This window comes from Aspergillus bombycis, assembly GCF_001792695.1.
Source record: "Aspergillus bombycis strain NRRL26010 chromosome Unknown contig00005, whole genome shotgun sequence".
Lineage (NCBI taxonomy): Eukaryota > Fungi > Ascomycota > Eurotiomycetes > Eurotiales > Aspergillaceae > Aspergillus > Aspergillus bombycis.
Window position 1 is genome coordinate 300,588 of NW_019170007.1, and position 14,776 is coordinate 315,363.

The following is a 14,776-nucleotide window of genomic DNA, read 5'->3' on the forward strand; positions in this document are numbered from 1 at the left end:
CCCAATTGTAATATTATCGGACTGAGATTGGGCTTGAGTCAAAACTTTGCGGGCGTAAAATTCACTCTCGATCCGCGATAAAACCGCACGCGCCTTGGAGGGAACCACCAAGTCGGACTTTATCGCACCCAAGAGAAACAAGCATCAAGGACAGGCACAGGGGAACCCCTCTACTCATACGAAGATGCGTCCAAGCAATATCTTCCGGGCAATGCAGCCTCTTCGCTCTTCTATCATCAAACCTACTTCGACCTCATCCTCAGCCGCACACATCTACTCTACCATCTCGACACCAATTCGCCGCTTGAATTCGACGACCGCTACACCCACGGAAACCCAATCGTCCACAGCACCTTCTACTCCATCGGCGGCTCCTCCTTCCCTCCGCAGCTACCCCTACACCTTGAAGACCGGCACTGTGGTCTCCGTCGGCCGCATGGACCGTACTGTCCGCGTCGCCCATCGGCACACCATGTGGGACAGTCACATTCGCAAGACGTATCCGAAGGTTACGACATATCTTGTATCCGACCCAAAGAACTCCCTGCGTGAAGGTGATGTCATCGAGTTCTCCTCGGGGTACCCGAAGAGCCGGCATGTACGTCATGTCGTTGAGCGGATTATTGCACCGTTCGGCGAGGCAATCGAAGACAGACCAGCTGTTCTGACACGTGAAGAGCGGGATGCAGAGCGTGTGGTCAAGCGAACTGCCAAGTGGGAGCGCAGGGAATCCAAAAGAGTAGAGGGTGACGAGGGCCAGAGCTTAGGAGGACAAGACCACGTTGGGCGGATCAGGAGGCTAGTGTATGAGCGTACTAAGGCACAGTAGAAGGCGAGTATACTCCGCTTGTCATTCTTTGGCATTTTTCTTTCGATTGTATAAGATAAATACTGGGCTCAGAGGGCTGTGTTTTATCTTTGTGTGTTGACTCTTTCCGAATGTATTATATCTCACTATGCATGTGTGCTACCAGTCTTTTCTTTGCAACACTTACTCATATTGGCCAGTCATATTATAGAAATGTAAGCTTTTGGAATTAGGTTTGGCGTCTTGTAATGGTTGATCGGAGAAGCTACATGTAGCTTGAGCTCAAGGCAACGTATAGTTTTTCAAATTGGCGTCGGGCATTAAGCTTGGGTCTCGGAAGTGCTGATTATAGACCATCACTGACTGAATGCGTTTCTCTAGGCCGGTAACTTGACGTCCAGTGAATGAATAGATTCGGTACTCACTGGAGATTAGAAAAAGTGTATACCTTAGGTTTCAATCAAGGTGTAATTGATTAATATGCGAGCTAGACGGAATAAAACAGGTCTTTGAGGGAGTAGCAGCCATATCATTGGAATGTGCTTGCGTAGATTAGAGTATAGAACACTCACTATTTGAAGAACACTTTCAATGGAGGTAGACCCTAGTTCTAGGGTCTGTTCTGCAGTTAGACTTACTAGTAGCTCGGAGTCAATCAACATCACCATATCACTAAGGGATGTCTGTTGGCTTACCAGAGTATCAAGTATATTTATCATGACATTAGACCCATGGTTCCAGGTTACGTTTTCCTAGCAAGCACCAATGGGCATAGAGTAGCCGAGGGCAGGGGAAATAAATTACACCCCGCCTCCCAGGATGCTACTACTAGTAGTACTAGTAGTGCTACCTGGTACGATACAGTCAAATTTTTAAACAGGCCGTAAGACCATTTGATATCCATGGCCTATTAAACTCAAAGTGCAATTACTTCCTTCTCTGGTGTGCAAAATGCATTTGTTTACTTTACCTCTTGCCATTCTCTTGTGCTTCTTCCAGACGACCCTTTCGAGTACGATTCCCGACTCAAGTCTAATTGCCAGTAATATTCCTTTCCCAACTAGAGCTTACTGGATGCGTCGAGCAAATGAAGCATTGGGCGAACTAAGTGGCTCTCCGTGTCCATTCGCTGCATTTGGCACTGCCGTCGTTAATCATACCGATACTGATGGACTGGGAGATCTGATATGTATCGGGATCAACCAGAATCGCCAGACAGGAAACCCGTCCTTACACGGTACCTTACCTCAAACCTCCCTCCGATAGTAGTTTGCCCATCTGTTGCTGATGAAGATTGATACCATCTAGGAGAAATAGCAGCCATCACGAACTGCACTGCCATTCTGACTGATCCACATGGCCGATTTCGACTAACGGCCTCTGAAGCTCAAGCTGCATTTGTCGATTTAACATTGTATACCAACGCCGAGAGTTGCCCTATGGTAAGCAGATTGTCCCCGACGCTCCGAATTCCAAGACATATTTTTTGGAGGTTAACGATCAGAAAGTGCGCCTCTGCCATTCGGTGGGCAGGGTTTAAGGAATATGTCTACGGGACTTCAATTAACACGTTAGTCCGAAAAGGCTGGGCCCAAATTCATATATCCTCATTGGAAGTCTTCCAGGCTTCTTTAGACTTGTCGTCTCAGACTCTCTTGATGGGGGATGTTCTTGCGAATGAGACGGATCCATACTTTTTGTGGCAGTTTGATCCGGCTTACCCTTGCCCTGATGGCTGCTCGCGTTCTGGTAATGGTAGTAGATGTCGTGTTTCTGCAAGTAATGAATTGAAGTAGGATGTATGTTAGAGATCTGAATTGTGTACATCCGTGTTAGGGTTATAATGGGGCTGTGCGAGATAGTAGTATGTTACGTTTTTCGAATATCAACCTTTTGGAGAATATAGCCCTGAGTGATGAAAGCCTTGCAATTTGGCGATCTGATTCTGTAGACTAACTGTTGACCCAATCTATATCTGATAGTCACCCTGCAACTACAATAGCCCCCCAAATACGGAAAGTCCACCGGCCGACTTTGTTTCCTAAAAAGGCAAGTTTGAAAGGGTTCCCCCGAAACCCCCCATTTTTACCCACCCAAGTTATGATTATCCATGCCTTCTGCGGTAAATATATCGGAGTGCTCTAATGTCCAAGGCTGGTGGTAGATCTTCTATCAGGGAAAAGGAGAATGTTATATAAAGGCAATGCTTGCGACCTCCGATGTCTGCTCTTCACTAAGCAATTCAACTTGAATCTAGTGCCAATCGTGTTAAACAAACCGAAATGCCCTCCAACCCAATCGTCTTAATCACCGGTGCCAATACTGGCCTTGGACTTGAGACAGTCAAGGCATTGCTGCGCTCATCCAAAGCATACACCATCCTTCTCGGGGGCAGGAGTCTCGACAAAGCCAATGCTGCAGCGAAAGGAGTACAAGAGGAATATCCCCAGAGCTGCAGCGTTGTCAAAACGATTCAAGTCGACGTAGAATACGACGACTCGATCACCAGAGCATCCGAGTATGTCGCCAACGAATACGGTCGCGTGGATATCTTGATCAACAACGCAGGTTTGTAAACCCTGCAAGGCTGCAAGCTAAACCAGACCAAAGACTAAAACAACTTATACAGGGGCACTGTTAGACTCCCAGTTCTACTCTGGAAACCTGACGATGCGAGAAATGTGGAACACATCATGGAACGTCAATACCGTTGGAGCGCACATCCTCACTCACACTTTCATACCCCTTCTCCTCAAATCGTCCAATCCGAGACTCTTGTTCATCACAAGCGGTACATCGGCGCTTGGTGAGACTGAAGATACCTCGTACAGATTTAACAAATCACCTGCCAAGGGTTGGCCCAAGGAAGAACCTTCTTTTGGAGCATATAGGTCTAGCAAGACTGGCATGAACATGATGGTGTGCGAGTGGGTTCGGATTCTGCGAGAAGATGGCGTTAAGATCTTTGGCATCTCACCGGGGTTCTTGGCGACTGGCTTGGGTGGTGATGTCGAGCTTAATAAAAAGCTAGGTGCATTAGATCCGACCATAGGGGCGGAATTTGTGCGAGATGTTGTTGAAGGGTGTCGTGATCAGGACACTGGTAAAGTTATTCGGCGGGACGCAACTCAGCCTTGGTAGTTGTATATAACCATTTATCCATCGGTATAGATTGTTAAGGGCGACGGTGAATGCCTAGCTATCAGTCTTTACCAAATACAGTCTAAGGTTCAGCTGATCATCCATGTGACCACTAAGTTTGGGGGCGGTTCGGGCATTGAGTAGTATGCTCCTGGAAGTTTGATGCTCCCACTGATGTTACTCGAAGACTACGGCGCTTTGAATAAACTGTATCAATGAAACACTGGAGACAATGTCAGATATTTCAAGGTTCACAGGCAAATTTCGAGCGCGTAAAGATCCTAACCCTTCCCATAAGGCCTCAACTGCTAAAGTAACAAAGTCGCAGAGAGCATCGCTGGTTTGCGAGCAGTGCAGGAAGTCTAAACTTCGATGTGATCGAGGACAGCCCTGCAATAGCTGCATTCGGAGACATGAATCAGATGCATGTTCTTATCGGCAGAGGGCGGTGCCAACGGTTAACACAGGCGAACATAACACCGTTGAGAGTAGGCTGACACACCTGGAGTCTTTGCTCAAGACATTGATGCGTAATAAGGAAGTCCCATCAGAACACGATGTGGTGTTCCCGGACATGTCCCGCTGCTCAATAGATGCTGTTACTATTCAGTCTCCATATGTCGGTTCCACACATTGGTCAGCTATTTTGGACGACATTCACGAGCTGAAGGTGGCCCTGAGTGGATCTATCAATAACCAGGGAGTTAATACACTTGCCCCGGATGGCCCTTCTTTGGGTACCGAACTGATTTTTGGTTTGCCACATCTTTACTCTTTGCAACAAGTCATGTCTCGATATCTTCCCTCGAAAGTGGATGTCGATCGATATCTCTCATTATACTTCCAGGGTGAGACTTTCGTGATCCCGTTCATCCACACCTATCATTTCCAGCGCCAGTATACAGAATTTTGGGATGATCCAAACAATGTTAACCCTCTTTGGCTTTCCATTTTATTTTCCATATGCTGTTTGTCATCCCTTACAAGGGAAACAGCTGGCCCGGGTCGTCCGCTACAAAGGGACGCAGTCGCCGAAAGTCCTAAGTTTCACGCGGCTGCTGGACAATGTCTTGTCATAGGGGAGTATCATCGGCCACAAAAACTAGCACTTGAGGCACTCGCTGCCTATGCCCAGTGCAAGAACCTTAAGAGCTTGGACCCATCTCGGGAAGCTGGGATGATTCTGGGAATGGTTGTCCGTATGGCGTACGAATTGGGCTACCACCGGGATCCAGACTCCTTCGGATCTCTGAGCATTTTTGAAGGCGAAATGCGCAGGCGATTCTGGGCTGCGTGTAAGCATATGGATATCATGATCAGTTTTCAGCTGGGCCTACCGAGCAACATTTGTCTCGAGAGTTGTGACACGAAGTCCCCAAGAAACCTCCTAGACTCAGACTTTGATGTGGACACGCAGGTCTTACCTGAGTCTCGACCCGAGACTGATCCCACAAAGTTGCTGTGGTTCATCGTTAAGGACAGACAAATAACTAGCTTCAGCAAAGTTTGTAAATTTATGCTCTCATTTAAAGAGCAGTCTGAAGCTGATCTACATCGGCTGGATGAAGAAATCCGACAAATCTACGCAACGATTCCCGACATCTTGCGAACTCATCCTCTCTCAGAATCTATAGCAGATCCTCCTTTTCTCATAATTACCAGGCTATATATTGAGTTTATTTGTTTGAAGAATCTCTGTGTGCTGCATCGCGGATACATGGTCCAGGGCAATGTCGACAGCACTAAGGCTTGTGTTGAAGCCGCAAAGCGCCTTGTCAGTCAGTTTATCGATATGTACAAGGAATTTTCACCTGGCGGTCAACTGCACGCGGAGAAATGGATGATGACTAATTTCACGATGAACGACTTTCTGTTGGGCGTCATGGTTCTCTGCCTGGTGATACATATCCATCGCAAGCAAGCCTCCTGGACCAGAACTATCGATTCTGCCATACGGAAAGAAGTGCTTTCTCTCCTTGAACAGTCGTATGAGATCTGTGTAGAAAACTCTCAGGCCAGCAGAGATGCACGACGGGTATCTCATGCTTTGCATCTCGTTCTGAATAGCGCTAAGATGTCCAGTGTGCCCGAATCACAACTTGCAAACGGCACCATATCGAGTATAGACTCAGCATTACTGGTTGCGCATTCTGAGAATACCGTTGGTCAGACAAATATAGCTCCTTTTGATGTGTTTGATCCGTTTAATAGCATGGGCATGGACTTCGAAAGCATCGACTGGGATGCTTTTGACTCGCACTTGGACGTCTAAAAACACATGCTTGTACATATTTGCAATGGAAGTGTTTCATGTGTTCAGACTCCAGCAGCTAGAACCAGCACTAGAGGTCTAGACTGGCCAGACCATAACGCCTTGCGCTTGCACGCTGCAAATATTCCTGTAATTGGCTCCTTGAGCTATATCACAGGGCCTAATCCTCCAACTATATAGTTTCCGGCCGGATGATGTTTACTTTCGAGATGCATATTGCGACATGCACTATTACATACCAGAGCTCGACGCAGCTGAAGTGCTAGTACCTACTGAAGTTTCGATCAAGCACCGGATTTGATCATTCATCATATATAAAAAGCTTATAATCCCTCGATCAACTTCGCCCAATCAACCAATATTCTCAAGCTTCTCTCGTTCGTACCTTGTTCAACTACAAGCTTCTTTTCAACTTAGCTACACCCACGAACAACGATGGATCCAAGTCCAAAAGCCACTTCCCAATGGGCGGAGATCCGTCTAGAAAACAAGAGCAAATCTGGCACCTTAGTCATCGATGACATAGAGGTAGTATGGGGCAAGATCTACCCTGAAGGTTACCCCAACGCAGACGACGTTCAACGGCATAGAGATCAATCCTGGAAAACATTACATCTTCCGGAGCTGTAGCCGGGGGAACTCCTCTTCCGGTACAGAAGGTAATTTTAATCTGAAGTCGAACGGTTCCGTGGGCAAGAATATCTTCTGGGATAGTCCATGAGGCCTGGGAGGGAACAAGCTAAAGGTGACCACGCCGCATGGCGAGGACCTGGAATGGGGATATGAGGTTACGTAGTTTGGAGGATCAGGGCAGACTAGTGGGCCTTTAGGGAGTGTGACTATCGAGTTTAGGCTTTATGCTTAAGGCTAGATGATTCTTTGGGGTCGTTTGACATGGTAGGGCTGATAGGGCTGATTTTGGTCTATACAATGATGACAGGAATACGTAGCTGCTCGGTTCGCATGTTGTTGGCATTATTCAAGCTGAGTTCTCTGTCTTAAGCTGCTTTGATATTCTTCGTGCATTTTCTAGATGAATCATGAGCCCCTAACAACAGTCGCGATGTGGTATTGGTATGCCAATAAACCGGGTTTCTCTCTACCTGATAAAGAGAAGCTCGCATTCCTCTGGGGGCAACAAGTGTCTTGTTTTCTAGTCATACTGTGTAGCCTAGAGCTTTGTTTCAACTGCTATCTCGATGTTAGGGCGTTATTCGTGGACCCCACGAGGGTATATCATTGAAGTCTAGTAACCTGTCAGTGTATGGCGTCCTTTGACCAATGACGGTAATATGAATGTATATAGGTACTAGTACTCTGTAGTTACTTCCCAATGCGAAGGATCACATGCGAAGAAAATGATCTCCAGGAAATTCTCCTGGGTGAATAACAGCCACAGAAGATGCAATGAAAAGGGGTTCCTCAACGTGGAAGTTGGAACATCGTTGTGGCCAGAGTGATACATCGTATTAGCCCTGTCAGAGCGTCTTTAACTCTCATTATGATTCAATGTTGACCCACCCATAAGGTCTGTCTACTAGTCTAGCGTGGTCTGTTGTGCATTAAATGGCAAAATTGCCCCAAAACTCTAAGAATATATCGCCGTACATCATATGATGAATAGATCCTTCTGAGAGGGAGTACTCCGTAGATGGTCAAATAATGGAATTCCCGGTTCAGGGGTTGTCAATCAAACTCTATTAAATCAAATCATCGCAAGTGATCAGCAATAGTTATGAGGTGTGAATAACTTAATAGGTTACAGGAAAAGAATAAAGTGTGTTTTGTTTTTGTTGATCCGCGGGGAAAACAAGCCGGACAAGATTGGCAGAAAAAAGACCAGTCCGTCCACTCTCCCTTTTGGGTCGCGAAGTCACCGGAGCGACTTGCCCGTTGTTTACTTCGTCTCTTTCTCTCTCCCACTCTGCTTGTCTGATTGAACTTCCATCGACCCTTTTACCCCACGGGTTCTGTCCGGTTCCTATTTTCAACGGCAGAACATCCATCCTTGTCATCCTGACACCCTCCGACATTGAGTTATACTTTTCTTTGGATACCCGTTGTGCGTGGCTAAACAAACGGTTAACTGCCCAACCGCACGAGCCCTGCAACCTTCTGCAAGCTTAAGGTGTGTGCGATCTATAAGAGCGAACATACCCAACCCTCAATTTCTCTACAGTCGGATGCTTGTACCGAAATATATAGACAAGATCCACCGTGCCTGTGACCCTTGAGACCGCACACAGATGACACATTTGCCGTCGCAGAATCTCAGGACTTGACTAACTAGTCTCTCTCCTAGTACACTTTAGATCGCCGTCATTATGGCTGACGGAGAGGAGGACTTCTCCTCTCTCCCACTGCCCGAACGATTCGCACACAAGGTTAGCCCCGCCCGTCGACGATTTCACTCGATTGCCGTCGACTAATATCTGGTCATTGCCACTGTAGAACTGGAAAGTGCGTAAGGGAGGTTATGAAGATGCCAAACAACAGTTCGAGAAATCCCCAGATGAATCAGATCCCGTTTTCACACCGTTTATCCAAGACGCGGGCCTATGGAAAGGAGCTGTCGCAGATTCCAACGTCGCGGCCCAACAAGATGGCCTCGCGGCCTACTGCGCTTTCTTAAAATTCGGAGGTGTTCAGGCTTGCACAAGGTATGATGTTCTTGATGATTTACACTGCCCGATGATAGAGGTGGCTAATGTTTCCCTGAAAAGGTCTCGTGCTATCACAGTTTTCCCCATTGTAGAAAAGGGTCTTCCGTCCACAAGACCGGCAGCAAAGACGAACGCTCAAGAAGCCCTTCTACTATTAGTCGAATTAGATAAAGCAGATCCCGTGATCGAAGAGATTCTGCCTGGACTATCACACAAGGTGCCCAAGGTTATTGCCGCGACGTTGGCTGGCTTGAGATCAATCTATCACAACTTCGGATGCAAGATTGTCGACCCCAAACCGGTTCTTAAAGCCCTGCCAAAGGTCTTCGGACACGCAGACAAGAACGTTCGTGCAGAAGCGCAAAATCTCACAGTGGAAATGTACCGGTGGTTGAAAGAGGCTATCAAACCGCTTTTCTGGGCCGAACTAAAGCCAGTCCAGCAAACCGACTTGGAGAAACTCTTTGAAAACGTCAAACAAGAGCCACCACCGAAGCAAGAGAGATTCACTAGAGCCCAGCAGGACGCGATGGCTGTCGCCAGCGCAGCCCCGGAAGACGGTGAAGCTGAAGACGGAGGCGAAGAGTACGGGGATGAAGACGGCGGAGAAGTTGACGCTTTTGACCTCGCAGAACCTGTTGACGTGATGCCCAAAATTCCGAAAGATCTACACGAGCAGCTAGCATCATCGAAGTGGAAAGACCGGAAGGAGGCACTGGATGCTCTCCATTCAGCACTGAACGTCCCGAGAATCAAGGATGGGCCATTCGACGATATCGTACGCGCGCTAGCCGCTCGCATGAAAGACGCTAACATTGCGGTTGTGACCGTCGCTGCCAACTGTGTCGACTTACTCGCTAAAGGCCTTCGGAACGGATTCGGCAAATACCGCTCAAGCATTATGGCTCCTATACTGGAGCGCCTGAAGGAGAAGAAACAGAGCGTTGCAGAGGCACTGGGCCAAGCTTTAGACTCGGTATTCGCATCGACTACCTTGACAGAATGCTTGGAGGAGATCCTTGAGTTTTTGAAGCATAAGAACCCGCAAGTGAAGCAAGAAACACTCAAATTCCTTATCCGTTGTCTCCGTACCACCAGGGATGTCCCGTCGAAAGCGGAGGTCAAGTCGATTGCTGAAGCGGCTACTAAGCTTCTCACCGAATCTAGTGAGGTCAATCGGTCGGGAGGAGCTGAAATCCTTGGTACATTGATGAAGATCATGGGCGAGCGAGCGATGAACCCCTACCTTGAGGGCCTCGATGATATCAGAAAGACGAAGATCAAGGAATTTTTCGATACCGCCGAGGTTAAGGCGAAAGATAGACCTAAGCCTATTGTTGGCGCACCCAAGGCTGTGCCGGCGGCTGGTAAAAAGGTCGTCGGTGGGAAAAAGCCAGCATTGGGAATGAAAAAGCCCCCTCCAGCTGCAGCACCGCCACCAGCCGAAGAACCAGCGCCTGCTCCCTCACCTCCTAAGAAGGCTGTGCCATCGAGGTTGGGCGGTCCTAAGGCTGGTGGGCTTCCCGCACCAGGTTCTGGTCTTAAGAAAAAGCTGGGTGGTCCCGGAGGCATAGCATCCCCACGGCGGGTTGTTTCTCCTCCCTCTGAGGAGCAACCCGCGGCTCCTGCTGCTCCCAAGTTTGGTCTTGGTAGAGGACTTGCGGGCCGTCCTATCGCAAAGCCAGCCGCTCCTCGCGAGCCTTCGCCTGTACCAGCGGCGCCTCCACTGACCGGAATGTCGGCTGTTGAGCGAGCCGAGCTAGAGGAATTGCGTCTCGAACAGGAGAAGTTTACCCGACTTGTTGAAGACTTGAAGTCAGAGAGGACCAAGTTGAAGTCACAAGTGACAGAACTTCAGGATCAGAACGCACAACTCATTGAAGATCATACGAGGGATGTTCTGAGTATCAAGGCCAAGGAAACCCAATTGGTTAGGGCTCGGAGTGATGCAGAGACTGCAGAACAAACTGTTCAGAAGCAGCAGCGGGAAATTGACCGTCTAAAACGTGAGTTGGCAAGGGCCCTTCGTGCTAGCGCTATCAGCCCGCCCAACACTCTACCAGAAGGGATTAGCATGGCATATGGAGATGCCGGATCAGTTTACCAGGACGCAGCCAGCAATGGCCACGGTTCTTTAGCACGTGGTTACCACATGGGGTCACGATTCGAGAGTTCAAGGCCAAGGAGTTATGCTTCTGCCAGCCCAAGTGAAGAGAAGGAGAACAGTGGTCTGGAATCTCCAGGCCTGGGCAGCAGAGATGGGGGTCTCGGCCGACGGAAGCTAAGCCCTACTTTTGGCACCAGTTATTCCGGAATGGGTAGTCCCACCCGGTCTTCAATGCTAGGTTCTAGTAATGCTTCTGGAGATGATCAGCCGACGAGAAGTACGGAGCCAGCGGAGAACTGGAAGCGAGCTGCCGAGGTGACGAGCCAGCTTAAAGCAAGGATAGAACAAATGAAGGTACGTATTTTCCATGTCTCAATTATGGATCAACTCTGACGTCGAATGGTGCAGGCTAGGCAAGGACTCACACGACCACCTGCTCAACGCTAACGACTGAACGAATTCATGTTTCCTCCTTCTCTGATCCTCTTTAATCCTATCCCCTTTCTATATCCTCATCCTATTGCGTTCTTGTTATTTTACATACGGTTTGGCGGGTGCTCCTTAGGCTTGGGTGGGCTGGCTAGCTCTTAATTGCTTGTTTTGTGCGCTTCAGATTGTGGGATTTTGCTTGTCTTCGGTGGATCATTAAAATACGTTTAGGGGGGTGGGCATTGTCTAGCTGCATTTTATTTTGGGGTTGACTTCATACCAGGACGCTTTCTTTGATGTATAGATGTTTCACCATATGTACGCATGCAGTGTATTGTACGGGCATGGCATTACCAGGGGGAGGGAATGGGTCCCCGGGTTATAATCATTTATTAACTTGCAATCCGGTCGAGCTCGACATTGTTTCATAAAGTTTGAAGCAGAAGAAGTGAAAAAACAAAGTATCATAGCGTGAATTACTTCTACGACTGGGAAGCTACTAGAGCAGACCTCACATGAATGCTTAAATGAAGGGTTGCTACGAGGGCGGTTGGGTTGAAGTGTGAAATAGCATTCATGGGTATCTGCGACGTGTACATAAGAGTGAAAGAAACAGAGTGGACCATCAAGATGGATTGGGATTGAGGATTGGGTGCCAAAAGCTCTCCACCCATCTAAGCTATTATGCCATCAATAAGTTAACCGAGCCCTTAAACACCATTCCCAGAAACCGTGGCCGCGATTTGCTTTTGAACAATTAATCCCAATTTTTGGTATCCGGAAGAGCGCAATATTTTGTCATTAAGATCGTTGGAAAACCCGTCATTGCGGAACTAGACTAGACATTTGGGCTAGTTTAGATCTTGACAGCGGACTCAACGGCCTTGCGCTTCTTCTCCTGGCGGGCGACGGCCTTGGCGCCCATGATACCACCACCCCAGTGACGGCGGGACTCCTCGTACTTGTCGGTGTAGCCCTCCTTGATGGTGGAGAGGAGCTTGGCGAACTCGGACTGGTCCTCAGAGCGGACCTCAGTCAGAGCGAGGACGGCAGCAGTCTGATGATCGGATTAGTACCATGTTTCTTACTTTACAATCATAAGTGATTCCTACCTTCTTGTGGACAACGGTACCGAGACGAGCCTTGCCCTTGACAATGGCGTAAGGGACACCCATCTTGCGGCAGAGAGCGGGAAGGAAGACAACCAGCTCAATGGGGTCAACGTCGTGGGCGATGAGGACAAGGGAAGCCTTCTTGTTCTCAACGAGACCAACGACGTGGTTAAGACCGTACTTGACGTTGTAGGGCTTCTTGGAGACATCCTCCTTCTTCTTGCCCTCGGCAACGGCGGTAGCCTCAGCGAGGAGACGCTCCTTCTTCTCGGCCTTGGTCTCAGGGCGGTACTTGTTGAGGAGCTTGAAGGTCTGGGCAGCGGAGTTGCGGTCCAGGGTGCTCTGGAACTGGGCAATGGCAGGGGGGACCTTGAGACGGAGGTTCAAGATCTTCTTCTGGCGCTGAAGACGGACATACTCGGGCCACTTAACGAAACGGCCGAGGTTGCGCTTGGGCTGGATGTCCTGGCCAATGCCGAAGTTGCGGGAGCGCTTCTCGATGAGAGGGTTCTGGTCGTATGTTAGCATCTCATGTGCTTCCTAGCAAGGGGCGTTTCTATTTCTACATACCTTGGGGGCCTTCTTAGAACCAGCCTTACCCTGGGGGTAGGGCAGAGGGGCGGCCTTCTTTCCGGACTTGGGAGGCTATCATTGAGAAAAGAAGATCAGCACATTGTGTCCACCAACGCTGCATCTTCCTTGAACTCTAGAGAGAACACCGATCTAGTTGTGTATTTCAACTACTAAACCGGGTCTCCAGCCAAATCATCGCTGATGCTCGCATCCCGAAGGACTTGTGCAAACAGCGGAATATGCTTCGAGACTTGCGAAATGAAGCCGACGAGATCGTCTCACGACATGTCGCAGAGGTTTTCGAAAGCTAGACAACTAAATCAACTGGGCGTTATATGCTTACCATTGTTGTCGACTGAGTTCCGCAACGGCGCTGGGTGACGGGATTGACGAAGAGAGGAAGAAAGGGAAAGTTCGAAGTAATTTCAGCTTAGCAGAAAAGAAAAGCTAGTCGCTTCGTGCGTGGGCCGCGCTAGTGCGGATAAATTTCCTAGCCGATCCGGTTCCAAACCACATATCCACGTGACATAGGGCTAGCCCTCTGCCGCCTAGCCTCTTCCTACGTTGAATTCCTATTCGTCGCATTTTACAAGTATACAATAGGACTTCCTTTCTTTCATCCATCTACTTTTGATCCACCCGTGAGTGTTAGTAACCATTCTTATTATCCCAGACTTTGTCTAAGTTGATATCTTGGACTACCACATCGTTGTGTGCCAACTACGATGTCCTCTGCATTAGTTTCACAGTTTGCCTCAGGTCTTGTGTTCTCCCCAAACCACAGTATCCAAAAAAGAATTTATAGTTGAACACGCCGAGCCTTCAAGTATTCGTAATCTGGCATGGCTTCCAGGACCGCCTTCTCTAGAAGAAGACTGGTCTCGTCACCAAATTCCTCCCTCCATTTAAACACCTCAGTAGCGACGTCCAATGCCACCGGCGCCTTATCTTTCAAAACCCCAGATGATCCCGCTAAACTAGAGAGCATGATTGCGTGAGCTTCCTTGCTATGAAAGCGCACGTTTTGCTCAGTAGGGTCCCTCTGTTCGACAGTGGTTCCGTTACTCGGCGCACCATTAGCATCCGACTTCTTCTCCCACTCAAACTTGAGTTTGTTGGAATCCAGGCCCGCCAGCTCGCAGAATCGAGATACCACTTCGGGATTGTGAATCACATCATGGGCGTCCAGCAACAATGGCTTGGAGTCAGAGTCATTGTTCTCCATGCCGTAGTTGTAGAGCATCCGAGTCCACCTCAGCGACATATTCGTCTCTAAGACGCCAGGCAGCTCCTCTTTTTGAAGAACACCGGCGGCCACCATCTTTATCATTGCACGATACAAGGACGGGAACACCAGTGCCGGATGACGAATGATGAACGCTAGGCGCCAGGTGCGCAGATACTCGTCCGGAAAGACGGTCTCGTTATTTGGGGAGAAAGTCTGGGGGACCCCATAGGTGGCTGGGATTTGTACATGGAAAAGGGAGTCATAGCTACCATCGGTGCCATGGATCATCCGGCTGAATGACATTGGGTTGCAGAGCCAGAAAGCATGCTCTTTGGTGACCAGCATTTTGCCTTCTTTTTCGGCACGGTTGCTGTATTCCTCCAGGTTGTCCACACATTCCTGGAATGCAGACCGAACTTCATCGCACTCTTCAGTAGTCCATT

General features: G+C 48.7%; 5 protein-coding genes across 5 annotated transcripts; 4 read left to right on the forward strand and 1 right to left on the reverse strand.

Annotated features, from left to right (window-relative positions):
• Positions 1 to 184: 184 nt before the first annotated feature.
• ABOM_001334 (uS17 family ribosomal protein) lies at positions 185 to 829 on the forward strand (the record flags this gene model as incomplete). The annotated part of the gene is made up of 1 exon (XM_022528464.1): positions 185 to 829. The coding sequence occupies one exon, from the start codon at positions 185 to 187 to the stop codon at positions 827 to 829; it is 645 nt and encodes a 214-aa protein (XP_022393777.1).
• Positions 830 to 1,759: 930 nt separating this feature from the next.
• On the forward strand, positions 1,760 to 3,949 carry ABOM_001335 (short chain dehydrogenase; the record flags this gene model as incomplete). The annotated part of the gene is made up of 5 exons (XM_022528465.1): positions 1,760 to 2,045; positions 2,117 to 2,250; positions 2,317 to 2,600; positions 3,066 to 3,376; positions 3,438 to 3,949. The coding sequence occupies 5 exons, from the start codon at positions 1,760 to 1,762 to the stop codon at positions 3,947 to 3,949; spliced, it is 1,527 nt and encodes a 508-aa protein (XP_022393778.1).
• Positions 3,950 to 4,181: 232 nt separating this feature from the next.
• Positions 4,182 to 6,221, forward strand: ABOM_001336 (short chain dehydrogenase; the record flags this gene model as incomplete). The annotated part of the gene is made up of 1 exon (XM_022528466.1): positions 4,182 to 6,221. One exon carries the CDS (start codon positions 4,182 to 4,184, stop codon positions 6,219 to 6,221), a length of 2,040 nt encoding a protein of 679 aa, XP_022393775.1.
• A 2,324-nt stretch (positions 6,222 to 8,545) lies between these two features.
• Positions 8,546 to 11,438, forward strand: ABOM_001337 (putative spindle pole body component; the record flags this gene model as incomplete). The annotated part of the gene is made up of 4 exons (XM_022528467.1): positions 8,546 to 8,605; positions 8,673 to 8,881; positions 8,945 to 11,345; positions 11,400 to 11,438. The coding sequence occupies 4 exons, from the start codon at positions 8,546 to 8,548 to the stop codon at positions 11,436 to 11,438; spliced, it is 2,709 nt and encodes a 902-aa protein (XP_022393776.1).
• Positions 11,439 to 12,276: 838 nt separating this feature from the next.
• Positions 12,277 to 13,451, reverse strand: ABOM_001338 (60S ribosomal protein eL8; the record flags this gene model as incomplete). The annotated part of the gene is made up of 4 exons (XM_022528468.1): positions 12,277 to 12,477; positions 12,533 to 13,042; positions 13,103 to 13,177; positions 13,449 to 13,451. The coding sequence occupies 4 exons, from the start codon at positions 13,449 to 13,451 to the stop codon at positions 12,277 to 12,279; spliced, it is 789 nt and encodes a 262-aa protein (XP_022393781.1).
• Positions 13,452 to 14,776: the final 1,325 nt, after the last annotated feature.